The sequence below is a fragment of the Phalacrocorax aristotelis genome, chromosome 18 (assembly GCF_949628215.1).
Source record: "Phalacrocorax aristotelis chromosome 18, bGulAri2.1, whole genome shotgun sequence".
Lineage (NCBI taxonomy): Eukaryota > Metazoa > Chordata > Aves > Suliformes > Phalacrocoracidae > Phalacrocorax > Phalacrocorax aristotelis.
In genome coordinates, this window is record NC_134293.1 from 5,970,648 (window position 1) to 5,988,311 (window position 17,664).

Below are 17,664 nucleotides of genomic sequence, written 5' to 3' on the forward strand. Positions count from 1 at the left end.
AAGCTTGTAAAGCTTAGAATCTCCAGAACAAGAGGAAGAGAGTTTAACAAAACCACAAGCTATCTGCAACTAGTTTTATGGAAATTAACTTCTCTTGCTGTAAAAAGTCACGGTGATGCCCAAGTTTCAGGTGACAGATTTTTATCAATCACAGAAGGCTGCATTACTTGTTTACATGTCTGGCTTCAAAAATGTTGCTTATGACTTCTGAGTGTTTTAGGTCTGTCCATTTCAGGTTCTGTTAAGTTTAGGTGATTTGAGGTAAAAAGGAAACAAAAACCCTATTAAATCTGTGAAGCTGCAGCTAATTTCTTCAACGAAGTAAACCTACAGATGAATTGCTACTGGTTTTTTGCTTTATACTCTTTTAGTGTTGTACAACCCCTGGACATGATCAATGAAGACTTTTTAGCCTTTCTTTAGAGGAAGTTATATATGTTTACCATACTAATTTATTACAGATAATAGAAATGGTAGAAGTGGATGTGAACTCTCTCAAATAAGCTGTCTGGATCTTAAGTGTTTTTTAATTCTGTCTTAAAGAAATTGAAAGAATTTTAGAGAATTAATTTGTTGACAGTGTCAAATAGCAATTGTCTCTATAGAAAATTCTTTTGCTGTATTTATGTTTTTAGATATGTTTCTAAGGAAAAATAATTAAACAACCACATATTTAATTTTCTCCACCTTAATCATAAAGAATTGTAGAGTGTGTTCTAAGTATGCTATAATATAGCATTAAATAAATTTTGAAGGTTTTAAATGGAATATTTTTCATAGCCAAGATTGCTATTTAACTACTGTTTTAATTGTACTGCTGAATATAACATAGCTGAGGAAGGTGTTTGTGGTCTGCCTAGGTATTAACAGTAATTTGTGAGGAAATTTCATGTTGTGAAAGGTCTCAGGTCTTGCATCTCCACGATTCTTTAGTGGATCCACCATTGCAATCCATTAGTGGAATTTCTTCCATAGCTGTGAATATCCTCTTGATAGCAGTGTTTTGCTCTGTGTGCGCAGTGGTCAGCAGAAGTGTCAAAACTCCAAAGGGAAAAATTAGTAATTCAGTAGCATCTGCAGTGTAATCAGTGAGGATTTTTACGAATAAAATTTTATAACTTTGTTTTTGTATCAAGAATATATCTATTTAATTCCCATGAATCAGCAGCTTTTAAATTTTCTTTTACAGATTAGAAGTTTGGTGGCGCTTTTTTTACTTCTTTTTTTTTTTTTTTTTTTTTTTTTTTAAAAGCTGGTAAAAACTTGGAGGAGCCAGAAATGCTGTCTCATAAAGAGAGAAGAATACCACTAATTAGCTGATCAGTGGTGCTTGACCTTGTGAGCAGTGGGAGCTCTCAGCTCATGCTGGGATCAAATTTATATGAATTTGTGAGCTGCTGCCTGGTACTGGCCCTGCTGTGTGTCATTCAAAATCTGCCTCTGCTATAATCCTAAAGCTAAGGGCCAGCCTGAAATGTCGCCTACTCATGATGAATAGTACCTTGTTTTGCAAATAGACTCATTGAGGTTAACCATCATCTGTGAATGAAGTTACTATACAGTGTGAGGGAGGATATTTCAGTCTGGCCCATGGTGAGTGCTGAGTTGCATTAACAGTGGATTTTATGTAGCTTTTCCAGTTTTAATTCCCTTTCTTTCCAGTTTAGGCTAGAGGCAAGAGGCAAAGGTCCTGGAGAAAATAGAAAACATATTGTGAATTACAAGACCTTTTCAGATTCTTTTCAGCTCTGTGTTTCCTACTATAGAAATAGTCTGGGATCAACTTTCCCAAGTCCCCCTCTGCCCCTTATTTAAAGTATAAAATATGCAGTGGCTATTTAACAAGTGTTCTAGCCCAGTGTGTGTGGATAGTTCTCCTTTGACTCCCAACCACTAGTATCAGTGGCTACTTCTAACTTTTTGGATTGACTGAATTGTTTTGTATTTTGAACTCAGATGTGTACTTGGAGATAAGGCAGATATTTGATTACTGCATTCAAATTTTTTATTAAGATACTTAAACCAACATGGACCTGAGACAAAAGAAGCAGCCTTCTCTGGCCTCTGTAGGAGAGTCACATGGTAGATAGAAAAGCCAGCAACGTTTTAAGGACAAATGTAGTCATCAGGGTACATAGCTGGGTGTAGATTCTTAGGTGGTTACGGCACTGCACTGAGAAGAAAGTTATTTTGGTCTTCCCAATAAAAATATGCAGAAAAAAATCAAGGTTTCCTAACAACTGAAGATCTAGAAACCCTGTTTTGTAGTGAGGTTTGAGAAGCCTCACCTTAAAAACTGTGTTTGGGAATTGAGGCACCATGATCTCCTTGCTCTAGTTTTATGGTTCTCATTATAAAATTCTATTTTCAGAATCTAATTACTTTAAATTAAAATACTTGCCATGTGCAAAGCACCTTATAATTTCTGAACTACTATACTTGCATCCCATAAGCTCTATGGGAGAAGGACAGGTATCATGTCTATTTTACAGTTGTAGAAACTTAGTTGCCATGTGCTGTTGCTTCTCCAGATGTAAAGTGATTTAGTGATAGATCAAGTAATAGTCTTAACACTTGCCAGTGTTCTGTCAGAATGGGATTATTAAATTTTTTGCCCTTTTAGGAGAGGAAGAAGAAAGCAGTAAACCTGACAAAATCAAATCTGAGAAGATGTTTTGCTCTTAATAAGGTCTTTTTTGGGAGGTGAAGGAGATGTTTATCATCACATCTGCTCCTGTGCTCAAGGTGTTGATCTAACTTTGAGCTACGGTGTATGCCAGTGGCAGGCAGTATATGCACTGATGTACATGTGTCCAGCCACTTAACAGCTACCAAGCTTGACTGGGTATGTGTATATGTACTCTAATCGAAGAATGATGGCACTACATTTAATACAGAGTCTACAGTACAGTGCATAACGCCCTTTGCTTAATACTCTTGTCCCTAGAAGTGTCTTCACATTGTTTTGACTCACCGTCTAAGTTGAGAATGATAAGAACTCTAAAATATTCTTTTCTGATTTAGAAAAATTGTCTAACAGTAGTATGTGATGTTCTAAATCTTTTATTCTGTAGGTCAGTAACAGATCCACGAGATGGAAAGAGAGTTGCACTCAAAAAGATGCCCAACGTCTTCCAAAATTTGGTCTCTTGTAAAAGGGTCTTCCGGGAGTTGAAGATGTTGTGTTTTTTTAAGCATGACAATGTAAGTAAATTCAAAGTAATTTTGTAGTCTTTGATAAAGCCTAATTGTAAAATGGAGCTATCTATAACAGAAGTATTTTTTTGTCTTTAAGTTATAGAGTATCTAAAATGCTTTAAAAGCTCTCTAATTTTACGGTTATTAAATTTCCTGGAAACTCGGATATTACTGTTGCAAACACTACAAAAAATGAAATTATCAAGAATCTGAGGATATTCATAATACCCCTTTCAAAATTTTTGCAAATAGACAGGCAATACACTTCCACCTAATCTTATTTTAGGCTTTAGATAAATGTCAGTCTGCACAAAGCTATGCCAGCTGGAGATGCTTTCACTTCCAAGCTACTTCTTACTCCATCTTCCTCACTCCTTTGCTGGAACTTATTGCCCTCTCGATTGCCCTTCTATCAGAGTCATTGTGCAAGCACTCCCAAACCTAGATAACTCCCAAAACTAGGTAAAATCGGCTAGGTTAAGTTAAAACATTTTAAAAAATTTTTTGAATTGACCCATGTGGCTGTGTCTCAAGTGAATAAAAAAAGTACTTACAGAAACTGTTCCACAAGTACAGCTGTGGATGTGGTAACCACTCCCATTGATGAGCAGTAATGAGCATCTTGGGAGTATTATCTTTTCCTAGTGGAATGGGATCAGGAAGTTGGTATCTGTTCCAGAATCTTATTTCATTGCTTTTCCTCCTGGTTTAAAGTTTAGATTTTTTTTTTTGTCTGAGGGTATCATATTCCCAGAAAGATCTTATTTGTGGTTAAGCACTGAATTCTGTTAAGTGTTGTTAGTGGGAAGCAAGAGGTAGATTGCCTTGCAAGCTTGTACCAGATTGCAGAGTCCCACCAGCACTGCTATCACCAGTCCTGGGGAGATGGATTCTGGGACAAGATTTCTCTTGAACTGGTATATCTTAAACTGCTCCTCACCACAGACTTAATTACGGAGAAGATTTTACTGAGGACTATAAAACTAAATAGAAGCAGCTCTCTAAGCAGTCAGAAGTTGAGCCTTATAACCACTGAAGTTTGTGTGCTTCACCTAAATGTCATAGATATTCCTAGGACAGAGTCTAAAAGACTAAACCAAGGTAATATTTTTTCCCGTGAGAGGATGTAAATTCTGTGCTGCTGCTTTTCTACCTTTTTGCTTTGCACAGAGAGCTGAGCTTCTGATTCAGAATGTGAACAACTTTGTTTTTTGTAATTCCCATGTGGAAGCATAACATCACAGAACTCTTAAAGAGTAAAGGCAGGACAAAGTGTAATGTCTTTTGTTTTTGTATTTCTCTGCTAGAATGACTTCTTTCAAATACGTTATTGTTTATATATTTTTAAAATAAACCAATTTTCATTGGGTAGATAAACTTCTGTAGTTTGTAGTACTTGAACAGATGGAAAAAGTTTCTTGAATTTAAAAAAGAAGAGAGACCCTGAATGTACAGAATATCTGACTTGGTGGGCTATTAAATTCACGTATCTAGTGAGATAGAATATTGGTCTGTCTGTGTGGGATAGAATAAAGCTAAGCTGTGTAAGAAAGGTGCAGTCTTTCTTTTTGAAAGGGATTTGTTTTTGTTTGACTGCGACAGGTCTTGATCTTGTGTGGTGTTTCCTAGGTACTCTCTGCCCTCGACATACTCCAGCCTCCACACATTGACTATTTTGAAGAAATGTATCCTAAATATAAAATAGAACATCTTAATTGAGGTAGGTGTAATTTTCAGTAGCTTAGAAACTGCAGGTAGTTGGTTGTATCTATGAAATAGAACTACAGAAACCTGGGGCCAGTATCTGAACATTTTTATTTAAAGAAGTGAATCTATACTATCAAGAGCTCTTAGTTATTGTTAACTTTGGAGGTGAAATGGTACAGGACTGAACGTGAAGCTTTAAATATGTAAGAGCCAGTAAATGCAGGGCATTGTGGTATTTACCAACAGATACAGCTGCTACTAATGGTGATTTCCCCCCAAATATTCTTTTGAAAAGTATATCCAGTAATTAACTTCCTTTCAGTAATTAGTACCTTAAGATACTTTCTGGTGTTCTTAGAAACCATGGTGTTGTCACATGCTTTCAAGCCCTGACTTTTCAGGGATGTTTCAGCAGACAGGTTGGGTTGTGGCTTTCCCTCTTCAGCCTCTACTTTGATCAAGAAAACAGGTTTCACACAAATATATGTGCTGTTTAATGTGTCACTGGTGCAAAGGTACATGCTGTCTCTGGGTAACTGTGTTATCAAATGGAATTTTAGTACTTAACTTGACATGAGAATGTCATGTTTTGTTTTGTGTTTTTCCTTTTTCAAACTTTGGGTAATCTTCTGTTTTGGGGGGTTGGGAATTTCTGCATTCTTAAATACTGAAAAGTCAGTCATTGACCTGGGTAAGCTCTTGCTGACTCTAGTTGGAAGTTCTGTCACTCAAAAGCAGGTTGTTTTAGTAGCTTCTCTGGTTTTAAATTGCTAAAAATTACTCTAATGCAATGAGTTAAGTACAGATTTTCATGGTATGGAAAGTATCTAGAAATTTTGTGGGATTTAGAATGAAAAATTATTTTAAATAGGGGTAGTTCTGTTCTCTGTGGAGACTTTACAAGCTACAGACCAAGAATCACTATAAAGATTGTCTGCCTAGATTAATCCCACTGTCTGTTCTTTTCTTTATGTTGTTTTAAAAATTTAACATGCTAAGATCCAATTTTTGAGAAGTTTTTAGCTAATAAAAAAAGCTTGATAATTAGCACTGAATGAGATTATTTGTTCATATTTTATTTTTTATGCTTGTAGGAAAAAAGCTCTTCACCAGATTCTTGCCCATAACAGTTTTAAGATTATTTGCAGAGTTTTATGAACTGTTCAGATATTTTTACAACATGCCGTTAGTAACAAAATATCCTTTGTAGACTTCAGTAAAAGTGGTGTTTTAGAGAGCAGATAATCAAATATCCTAACACAATGACATTTCCATTACCAAATTAACATTTCAGTACAGGGATCTGCCATACAGCTGAGGTCAGCTAATAGACTTCTGTGTTTTCTGTGGAAAACTCCAAAAGCAAACACTGAAAATTAAACTCATTGCTGAATCATTGCAAGCAAACACTTGAATCATAGCATATTCAGTTATGTGTCTTCTCATTATACTGCTGCTCTTTTTACAGCTTTGGTTACATTGCCTTTCAAGTTTATAACTTGCAACCAAATTGTGCAAATAAAAACTTCCTCCCAAACCCAAAATTGTTACCAAAAATCTCTTTGTAAATAAGGCAGGGCATAATGAACTGTCTGTTGTAAGCTTAAGTAAGCTGCCAGTCAATTTCCATCTAAAAATGTATGCATGTACATTCAGGAACATATACAAAGTGTTCTGATAGAGGACTTGTGTTTATTTTCTGAAATTACAATCTTAATTGGGAGCTGCGAGCTTTTTCTGTTACCTGGATGCATAGCAATAGTTAGGTTTAAAACAAAAAATTCCCTGTCCCACAGAGGTCCACATTATGTGTTCTGCTTTGCCTACAAGTGGCTTTATTATGTTGGTGTCAGTCTTCACTGGAGCTGCTTGGGTTTGAGCGCACCCGCCTACTCGTAGGGTTACACTTTGGAAGGTTATTTTTTAATTATGGATAGGTTTTAGCTGCTTTTTTGGATGACCTACTTTACAAGTCAATTAATGGGTGCAAAATTGTCATTCATTATTTTTAGATAAACTGAACTTTGTGAAGTATGGTTTGATCTATTTATAATACCTTGAATTGATTGGTGAAGAAAGTAGGTGTATTTTAAACTCAGTGATTTTAACTGAAGTACAGCGTGATTTATTGATTGGTTTAAAATATTGCTATGCTATAATAGGGCTTTTTCATATCAATGTTAGATAAAGCTCTTAAATTTTGCTTTGATATTTCTTTCACGTGAACAGCATATGAGGAGTCTTCAAAAACTGGAGTTTGGTTTTTTGCACTAGTTCAGTGCTCTCATTTTATAACAAGTCATATGAGTCGTAAATCAGATCTAGGTTAAGGATTATTTCTTCCGTGTAATTGTACAATCAAGAATATTTAAATGGGATAAGCTTATTTTTATGAGCTTAGCTACTGCCAGGCTTTGTATGTAAAACCAGAAATGTTAGTTTCCTTCATGGTTAACTGATTTTAAGTCATTCTGACTAGTATTTGATAGGACTGCCTTTTCTTTTTTCTTTAATTTGTTTTAATTTCTTGACTGTAATATTGGTAATAGAGGACTATTTGCTTTGTAGTCTTCTTTCTCCTTTCTGTTGGAATAATTGCAGTAAGTGCACTTGCGACCCTTAAATTCATTAGAAGAATGAATGAATAGGTGCTTCAATTTATATGCACATTTTTAACTGCATGTGCTTCTGCTTATTGTAGTATAAGAAGAATTTACTTCTGATTCCTTTTAAGATCAGGTAACTATATTCCATGTTTGGGGGATGTAGTTTTAAAAACTTGTTTTGCTAACCCACTAGTACAGTTCCTAAACATATCATAGTGATGTTCCATTTTTACAATAAGGTATATCGATCAGTGATAAAAGTGTAAAGGGATTGAGTTGGTACTCCGTGGTTTCCTTTATTCTTTCTAAGGAGCTGTAGTGCACTTTTTGGGGAAAGCAAAAAAAAATAGTAAAAGAATTACTAAAATGATATGAATGATGTCTTGCAAGGGAACTGGTAGAGTTAGTTTCAATTATTCAATGTCTTAGAGGTACTAGCAAGAATTTCAAAGTGTATTTTGTAAAGAGAACTCGTTACAAAACTGACTTAAAATTTTGATGATAAATTAAAAGATTTCTTAGGAAACTGGTGATGAATAAAGGATTTTTAATTTAATGAGGTTTTTGTTTTAGAATGCAAATTCTTTGCAAACTCTTAGGTTGAGGTATAATTTGAATGTATAATGAATTTTTGGATTGAAAAGCTTTCTGAGCATTTAACATCTTATACAGGCATTGATACTTTTTCCAATATCAAGTAGTGCAAAAATGAATAGATAATGGAGCATATATTATTCTGGGTGTCTGTCTTGAGAAAATAAATGAAAAAAAAAAGCTGTTAGTGGATTTTAGGTTTTATATGTTTGCCATTAAGTTCATCATTAAGCTGAAGTTGAAGGCTTATCTCTGCAATCGTCAATTTACCTGGGTGGAACAGAAGTATAATCCCTGATACACAAGTGTGGATGACGTTTTGGCTCTGTTGTATGCCCGTGTCCTTAGGTGGACTGACCCAGCTTTAAAGCAGATCAGTTATAAAGGTCAATAGTGACTTACAGAATCTGCTACAGCATCTAAAAAGCATTTCATTACAATTAACATATCTGTTTACTCTCGATTGAACTGATTTGCAGTGTTAGGTTTACAGTTGGACTTGATGATCTTAAAGGTCTTTTCCAGCCTAGATGGTTCTATGATTTACAGCTCTCTTTTTTCCAGTTACAAAATCTTATGCGGTTGATACTGAATTGATACTGAATTCTGCAACTGGAGATATACACAGACGTTCTCCTTTAAGAATTATCCTAAGTTTCTGTAGTAACTTCTTGAAAACTTTTTCCATTAAAGTGAATGTTAGAAGGAGCTGAAAAAGCATCTTTTGTCAGTCTTGTTATACTGATTTGGAAATATTTGAGTACTAGTAAAAGCAAAGGTGTGCAGCAATTCCTTCCCATTGAACTTATTAAGAGGTGAAAGAACTGTTTTCTGACAGATTACAGAGTAAATCCCTCATATATGTAGGGTGGAGGAGGGCAGACAGGGACAAGGTAAGATCTGATTCCTCCAGTCAGTAAAAGGGACAATGTTGGGGTACCAAGTATCATATGCTCAGGCTTCTGTGAACAATGCTGCTCTTTCACAGTATCCTTAGAAAGGGTTTCCTTGTTTAAGTACCTTCTGAAATGTCATCGCGGCCAGTTCCTCTGGGCCAGCACACAAACAAATTGAACAGGGACCTCAAGGATTAAGCGGATTAGTGTACTCCGTAGAAGGCTATGTGTTGCCGATTTGCAGCTGGTAACACAACAGTTTATGTAGTTGGGTCAGGCAGAATTGTGACTTAGGTTCTCAGTAGATGTTCATGAGAAGAGAATAGCTTGATGATGTACTTTCTACAGGTAATGAAAGCATGGTGGTATTGTCAAACCAGTGAACTGTATGAGAGAGAGTCCTAGAGGTCTGCTTGAATGAACTGTCCTCCAAAATGGCTCTTTCCTCTCGATAACATGAGGCTCTTTTGCCTTGGCTTAAAATTTTGCTTTATTCAGCAGTAAAGTTGTAATACCTTTATTTCAGTATTTACAAAATCTAGTTGGAACTGAAAATGTTTTCCCCAGTATGCATTGATATGAAATTATTTCTATTGAGAAGATTGTGGACACATAGGAAAATACCAGGGAGGTTTTAAAGTTGAATGTCATATATTGTTAGCAGTGATCTTTGAAGTAGAATCAGTTGGCAGTATATGCCAGCTGATTCAGTAAAAATAGATTGAAATTTTCCCCTTCATCTTTTTGATTTTAAACCTTTTGTAGGTACACAATAAGTTATCTTAATTACTAACTTAAGGATTATGACTTGATTTTTGAGCAACCTGAAATGACACTATGAGAGAAGGTTTTAAAATGTTAACTTTGACTAGGAACTATTCATACTGTATATTTAACATTTGATGTTGCATTTTTTAAAAACCTGTTTTAAAAGCTATTTGTAGACTAAATTATCAATAGCAGCTAGTAATTTATCCACAGATCTACTACTGATTAACCCACATCCCCTCTTGCACTGTTTTGCTTTTTTTCTACTCACAGTAGTATTTGATCATTTTACTGCATCTGTCCATAAGCACTGCGAAATATCAGAATAGTGATCTGCAAGAAGCGTTTTGTAGCACAAATGCATTTCCCATTTGAATATCAATCTAGGTAACCTCAAGACCAAATAATCAAATAACCAAGTGAAATTTTGAAACTAATGCTGAAGTAGTGGCGTTTATTTTTGTATCCTGCAGACTGTGTCTTGCTGTACCTCTGGGGAATGGTTCACCCTTCCATTTCAGACATGTTTTTTACTGACACCGGAGAACCTGCATGCCTTACTCTTGCCAACCACAGTATACAGCTAAGAAAGCTTGTCACAACAAGCCTATACACAATCTTGCAGGTGTGGTATGCCAGATGTATTTGTCTTTCCCAAAACAGAGCTTCAGCAGCATTCAAGCTTTGTGTTACAAATACAGAGCTACAATGATTTAGGTATGAAAATTATTTATTTTATTGTATATAATATAAAATATGGTGCTACTAAACTGGAGGTGATAATACTGATGCCATTAACTCGGAGCTGACTGATGACATGGTGCTTTTGTGGAAGGCTGGGAAACCCCAGCTCCTGAAGAGCTTTGAAACTGAGCAGGATGGAGAGGTGGGAGCTGCTGCTTGACCTAAGCATTTCTCTCATTGTTCCCCAGCTCAATTAGGTTGAAAAGTTGAATTTTCTCTGTATTAGGAGCTCATCAAGAGCTTTGAAGCCCTTACCTTACACAGAAGTAACATTCAGATAGAGTTTCAATATTTTCTTCCTGGTGTGAAAAACTACCTTTTTTGTTTTTCTCCCCAACTCCAAAACAGTGTCCCTCCAAAAAGGTTCTGCTATTGCTGGTCAGTGGTCTTTGACACATACCATAGATTGCCATTTCTACACTGCATAATTAGAGGTGACTTGATAGCAAATATATTTATATCAGTAATTTTACCTATAACAGAAAAGTCAGCAAATTTTAAACATAAGAAACAATTTAGAAAGGCATTAGCTTAATTTTTTTAAAAAAAAATAATTATTGCACTATTTTTACATGGACTGGGTTGGTTTTTTTTCATGTTTTGGGCATTGATGTGAAATGAGGATATTCTAGAAATATTTCTACTAGGAAGCTATAAAGTCTGCAAAGAGTTAGAAGAGAACCAAAGAGAAGAGAACAGTGGTGGCATCACAAACTAAGCTTCCTATGATCGTAATGTAAAAACAAGTATAACTAAAGTATACTAAAATAGGAGATAACCCCTTGTCTCCATTTTATAGAAATATATAAGAAAGAGTTTTGGTTTGTTTTAAAAAGAGCATGTTTGTTACAGTGTCATGCAGGTAGACACCTCCACTCTACTGTTAGCGTCCAGCTAATCCATCTACCCCACAACTTGTTCTGGCCTCTTCCCAGAAAAACAGTCTATAGAATTGAGTTTTGATGCATGCGGAGACCTAATAAAGAAGGATCCAAGTTGTTCTGAGAATACCACATCACAGAGTGTACTTTATTCCTTTTTAAAATTTGCCTGTTACTTTGCAAAATTTACCAACCCAGCAGGTCTCCCAGTCAACAGAGCAAATGAAGTTCTTTTGTGCTGTACATTTGCCTTGATAATTATTCTGAAGCAAATTGGTACATTTGTAGTTCTAATTTTATACAGCTACTTAACTAATTACTGCTGTCAGTAGCAATTTTTATCCAGTAGTAATGTTCAGCTTAGTTGCATATTACAGCTCCAGTGACCACCTCATAGCCAGCATATTTTATGGTTTGACTTGCCAAAGAAAGCTGTGGGTACCTGTTTGAATAGCTGATTGAAATCCCATAGGGTTTTTGTAGTTTGTTTTAGCTAAACGTTTATAGTAGTGGCCGGAGTAAAGTCATTGACCCACTTGGGTACCAGCTGTTTAAGAAGCTGCCACGTTCGTAAAAGGCAGGAACACCAAGCAAGTGCTGCTTTTGCTCTTGTTTAGAGACCCTCATTAAATTATCTAGAGACAATAATCAGATAGCTGCTGTTCAAGTTAATGGCACCTCTGAGCCCCTGTCAAGAGAGCTTTATTTAATGCGCAACAGACCTGGAGTGGTGCAGGTGCCATTTCAGGCCCTCATTTAATTTAAGCTGCTTTAGTTGGCATGGCAACTAGTTGAGACATCTGGGAGACATTATGCTTGGGATTGAGATTTAGGAGGATTTGTGGCGTAGCAAAACAAAAATCTTATCGTAATAAAGTGCAGAGTAATGCTTTTGGACTTCTTAAATATTTTACATTAAAAATTAAATGTAAAGATTTGTTGCAGCTATAAGGTAAACCCCAAATTTTAAAATACTGGTATAAATATTTAAGAGGGCCTTTGCAAAAGTTAAAAAAAAATTAGAGGACTAGAAATTATGGTGCTGCAGGGTTGGGGTTTTTTCTTTATGAATTCTTTATGAATGCAGTTTTAATTTGGGGTTTTTTGGGGGTCAAGAAGTTGGCAATATTTAACTTATAAAATGAATTTTTTTGTGGTGTGCCTGTGAATGATGAAAAATTTGGCTGATAGGGATTTGGCCGGATAGGGTTTGCAGAGCAACAGATGGAAGGAGAACATTGAATAGGTAGAGATGAAAGAAAATGTATGTTTTCTCTAGATTGTTAAAAGTGCAACTTGACCTGAGCCAATTAATTGGTGATAATGTTAGGAACAAGTAGAAGTGTCTGCTGAAGCTGACTTGCATACTGTGTTACTGCAAGATAAATATCTTAAGTCGGGGTTTGCTATTATATTTCAGACTTGATGCGTAGCAGAGCTGGTTATAAAGAGCATTGAACCAACTGATAGGCTCCTACAGGATAATGGTGAGATTTGAAAACAAAACAAAACCCTCAACGTTGACCTAGTTAGCATTGCTTTCAGAGAAAAGGTCAGGACGGCACACTCGTGAAAATACCACCATGAGGTCGATGAGTTCATGAAGTTACCGGAGCTTGTGCATGGCCGATATGGAGGAGAGGCAGAACTGAAGCATGTAACTTCCTCACGCACAGCAAACCTCTGTTTCTTCCTGCAGAGTGGAAGGCAAAGCTCTACACACTCCAGCGTACAGGTAGCACCCAGCTGGAGTAGGGCGACTGAGCTTTTGCCAACTCTTACAGCTGATCAGTTTGTATTTTTGGAAGGCTGAGAGCTGACTACCGCTTTACCTTGAACTGTGAATGAACCTGGTACACCAAGGGAGATACTAGACCGAGGGGCCCAGGAGATGCAGTTTTATTTCTATCTCTCTCCTTGATCTTTTGCATGACCTTGGCAGTGTGCACCACCTCTCTGCTGCGTTTTTGTCTGTTTTGAATGCTGCAGGGCTTGGTGTGGCTCGCAATGCTTAATGCCTAGTGCAGGGGTCTCTGTGAGACATTTGATACCTTGCTGTAAAGTAGAAATTCAGTTAACACGTGGCTACTGTGCCTTACCTTCTTCAGCCACAAATGTAATATCAGAGATTTATTGTTTCGAATATGACTGCTAAAGGTAGCTTTTAAAGGAGTAATGTTTAATTATCAAGTTTATTTGTTGTAAAAGTTAAAAATTCTGAGTATTGCAAGTTCAATCCTTCTTGAAAGTTGAGGTGCTGTGGTTTTGCTTTAAACTCTGTTCTGAACCACAGCTCCAAAATCAAAACTTAATTTGCCAGTGTTTTTCGTGAATGGAGTACTGGAGAGGCAGCTTTTCTGCAACTCGATAGGGTCGTCATTGCTGGCAGCGGTAAAAGCTGTCACTAACTGCCCTGTACAGCTCATAGGCAGCATATGTCTGTAGTATCCTGAGTATCTATTGTAACAATTTTTGCATGAGTTTTATTACTGTAACATCCAGAAAATTGGCACTATGATATTGATTTTGTGGGTTAAGATATGCTGCTTGTGTCTTCCATACTTCTCCATTTTTGAAACATATTTTCAGCACTCACTGAATAAACACAACACCCTCTTAATCCACACCTTACTTTAAGATAAACCACAGCATATACAGCTCTTTGTATCTTCAAGTATTTGTGTAAATTCTCAGTGAGCATGACTATTGCTATGTTCTGCATGTCTATGAGTATGTGAAATAGTGGTTTATGGTTTTTTTTTAGTTTTTCCTCCAGATAGAAGTTTGTATTTTTTCTCTTTTTCCTCTCCTGTTATAACTCAGAAGAGGTTTTATGACTGGGATTTGTATGCTTGTATATATGATGTTTGGCAAAGTAAAATAGTGGGCACTGGGCAGATTTTGGGACGCCTGTGTATTTCTAAGAGTTTGCATTACTGATTGTGTAGCAACCTGCGAGGTACTTTTGATAACTGACTTTCACAGCCTTTCACTTGCCAGTTTGTCTGGTTAAACCATGTTGATATATGTCCACTATTGAGACACTACTTCAGTTGTTTGTAATTTGTGGCTTACCAATCATGAGGAACAATTTAAAGGTTTCGAGATGCCATTAATTTTATTAAAATTTTATTTTGTTCTCTGAGTCATAATTTGACTTTGGAATAACTTTGTGACAACTACCTTAATGCAAACGCTACTTTATTGAGTAATATGTTTTCTTTCACAATCCATTTTTTGTTTTCATTCTTGTAAGAGTCTGGAGACTTGACCTGTGAAGAAGCTTTATTCTTTTTCACTCGATAGCTCTGACCTCTAAGAGCTCAGATTCCTAGGAGTTAGAGTAAATGTTTCAAGAGATTATGTGCTGGACTTTCTGCTTTTGCCTTAACTAATAAATTGAAGATATGTTGTCACTGAATTGATGCAGAGTGACCTCCATAAGATTATCGTCTCTCCTCAGCCACTCAGCTCGGATCATGTCAAAGTTTTTCTTTACCAGATTTTAAGAGGTAATTTTTCTTCTTTTAAATTTAATGAAAATTATGTAGTAGTAGTAGTAGTATTTTTTCTGTTTCTTAATGTTTATTCTCAAGACATCCTCATCTTGAATAAGTTTCCTGTGGAAACTTGTACTTTTTATTTCATATTATGAATGAATAGCAAGCATTAATTATTCTAGTTATAAGAATGTGTCAGCCCTGCTGGCTTCCATCATAGTCATGGGTAAAGATGCAAGATTTACACTTTAGCTGCACAGGCTTTTTCAGTGACCTGTGAGAGTCTCAATGCGGGTGGGTGTGTTTTAACAGTCCTCCAATGCTTTTTGAATCAAGGTGCAGAAAGGACACCTAGACTGAGCCAAATTGATAAATATATATAACCATACCCGCTTAAGGTATTCTGGAGAACAGTCTAGTTTAAACTGTTAAGGAACAGTCCACTAAAGTTCGATTGTTAGCAACCACAATTTACCATAATAGTAATTTTAGACACGATTTATATTTTTAGTCCATTTGGAACTTTTTTATCCAAGAAATGAGATTATTGTGCTTGTCTTTTGAACATCTGATCTGTGTTAGTCCAGTTGCTTTTCTGTTGGCTTTATTTGAATATTTTCACTGGAATAAGCCGGAAGTAAAGAGTCAATTCTATCTGGTAGTAAATAAAGAGTAGATTGTACTCATGAAAAGCAGAGTAAGGAAATTTAAACTATGTCCAAAATTAATGTGGGATATTCCAGGTACCTGTTGTGCTAGAGAAAATATTCATGCCCCTGAAGCACAAAGGCATTTGTGCCTCTGTGATTACTGAGTTTGACTGGGGGAACACTCACAACTCTGATATCTATCCAAATGGTAACACAAAACTGTCAGTTAAAGTATGTTCAAGAGTTACTTGAATTCTCATTCCATTTGCCCAGGCATTTTACCTGAGAGCTTAGTGTTCCCCAGTTTAATGCTATTATTCTATCTGCTGTTGCTCTATCTGATCCTACCCAAATTATGGCCTTTTTCCATGCTTTGCCTACTACTGTAGTTCATGTGCATTACCAACTTCATGTTCCTATGCTTTCTTCCTCTGTACTTTTTAGTGAGGTGCTTTCTGCCTTACTTTAATTTTCTTAAAAAGGTCAGAGTTGTAGCTTCAGGGACCGCAAAAGCACACAGGAAGCACAGGTTATCTTTCTTTCCTAACCACCTGTTAGAAACATCCCCAATGGCTGTGATCAGATGTCCTAAGTTCATTAGCTCTCCCTTTGAATTTCTGCACTAATCAAGTTAAGAAAAGGGCCTAGGCTTTACTGTAATTTGGGCCTGTATTCTCTTAGCCTGTTTTACATTATCTGCTGCTGGCTTATGAAGTTTCAGTTTGAAGAGAAGTTATGTTTAAAAAACAAACAAACAAAAGCAAATTAGCTTGGGTTTAATCTGGGTTTATTTCTGAAGTGCAGCTGTTACCTAGGAAATTGTTAAGTCAAATTGTAGTGCTGCAGAAGTTAAAATTTTACTTGGAAACAGAGCAGTAAGAGGTATATGTCATTATTCCAGTGTCGTGATTAGCAGAGTATCCATGTCATAACCAGGGAGATGATGGGTTTGCGTTGTTTGTTTGTTTGTTTTTTGAAAAAGACTTCTTAAATTACTTGCTCTGTCTAGTTTGTATACTCCAACAGTTCTATCTTTTCATTGAGTGACTGAGTGCGTACTAGAGACTGGAAGTTAGAATCATATGAAAAATGAGCCAATGGCAAAGTCTTTGCTGATCAGGAGTTGCAAGCCCTTCTAGGAAAATGTTGTCAGCCTTAAACTTCTTTTAAAAGGAAAAAAGGTATTTATTTTAATTTCGTTTAATATTTCAGGTCTGAAATATCTCCATTCTGCTGGCATTTTACATCGAGACATTAAACCAGGGAACCTACTTGTGAACAGCAACTGTGTTCTTAAGGTGCTACTTAAATTTATTGAAAATGTACATATGTATATGCTGTTCATTATAAATCAGTTGTTATTTTTAAACAGAAACATTTAATATGAACACTTTTCCTGAAAGTCATTTTAAAAGAAAAAAATCGCACAGATTATTTAGAAATTATAAATGAAACAAACATCTTCCTTTCCCTTCTTCTCCCTACCTCTCCCCAAATCTATGAAAGCAAGATAGCCATGACACTTTTGTTTGACTGGCATGGGATCTCTTCTGCCCTCAGCAGTTGGGAAAGGCAGGCAGTTTCTTCAGGTATTGCAGTGTTAGTTTGCAGCGTGCTAGTCGAAGTAAAAGCGGTATGGAATGCCCAAGACTCTTCTCGGGCATATGAAATTTTGGAGGGCTTAGACGTGTTGTATAGCTATGCCAAATAAACAAAATTTCATTTTTTTTATACATTGATTTGCTAAACATTCTAATTGTGAAAGTTTTAGTCTGTTTTCTTGACCCTTCTGGTCCAAGAAATGTTTAAAAATTCTCAAAGCCAAAGTGAGCAGAAGGCTGAATCTTTCTGTAACATTTTGATGCATATCATGAACAAATGAAATCTGGTTTGGGATGAAATATTTTGTATCCAGAGGTTGGCAGTATGGGGTTTGGTTTTTTTTTTTAAATAGTGCAAAGTTTTTTTTAATCTTTTAAATTATAAATATTGTAATGCCAACTAAAAATGTACTGTGATTTCAAATAAAATTGTAGAAAGTTTAAATGGACGTGGAATAAAGTAGCATAATTTCTTCCTATTCCCCTTTCCCTTTGCTTATGCAGTTATAGCAGATTATC

At 36.0% G+C, this 17,664-nt stretch overlaps 1 protein-coding gene across 3 annotated transcripts in view; it reads left to right on the forward strand.

Moving 5' to 3' along the window:
• Window positions 1-17,664, forward strand: part of NLK (nemo like kinase) — a 64,269-nt gene that overhangs the window by 31,378 nt on the left and 15,227 nt on the right. For all 3 annotated transcript variants that reach the window (XM_075112740.1, XM_075112739.1, XM_075112741.1), the window contains 4 exons: window positions 3,075-3,204; window positions 4,828-4,883; window positions 14,800-14,906; window positions 16,757-16,842. In XM_075112740.1, the coding sequence (XP_074968841.1) occupies window positions 3,075-3,204; window positions 4,828-4,883; window positions 14,800-14,906; window positions 16,757-16,842 (379 nt within the window). The remainder of the gene's footprint in view (window positions 1-3,074; window positions 3,205-4,827; window positions 4,884-14,799; window positions 14,907-16,756; window positions 16,843-17,664) is intronic.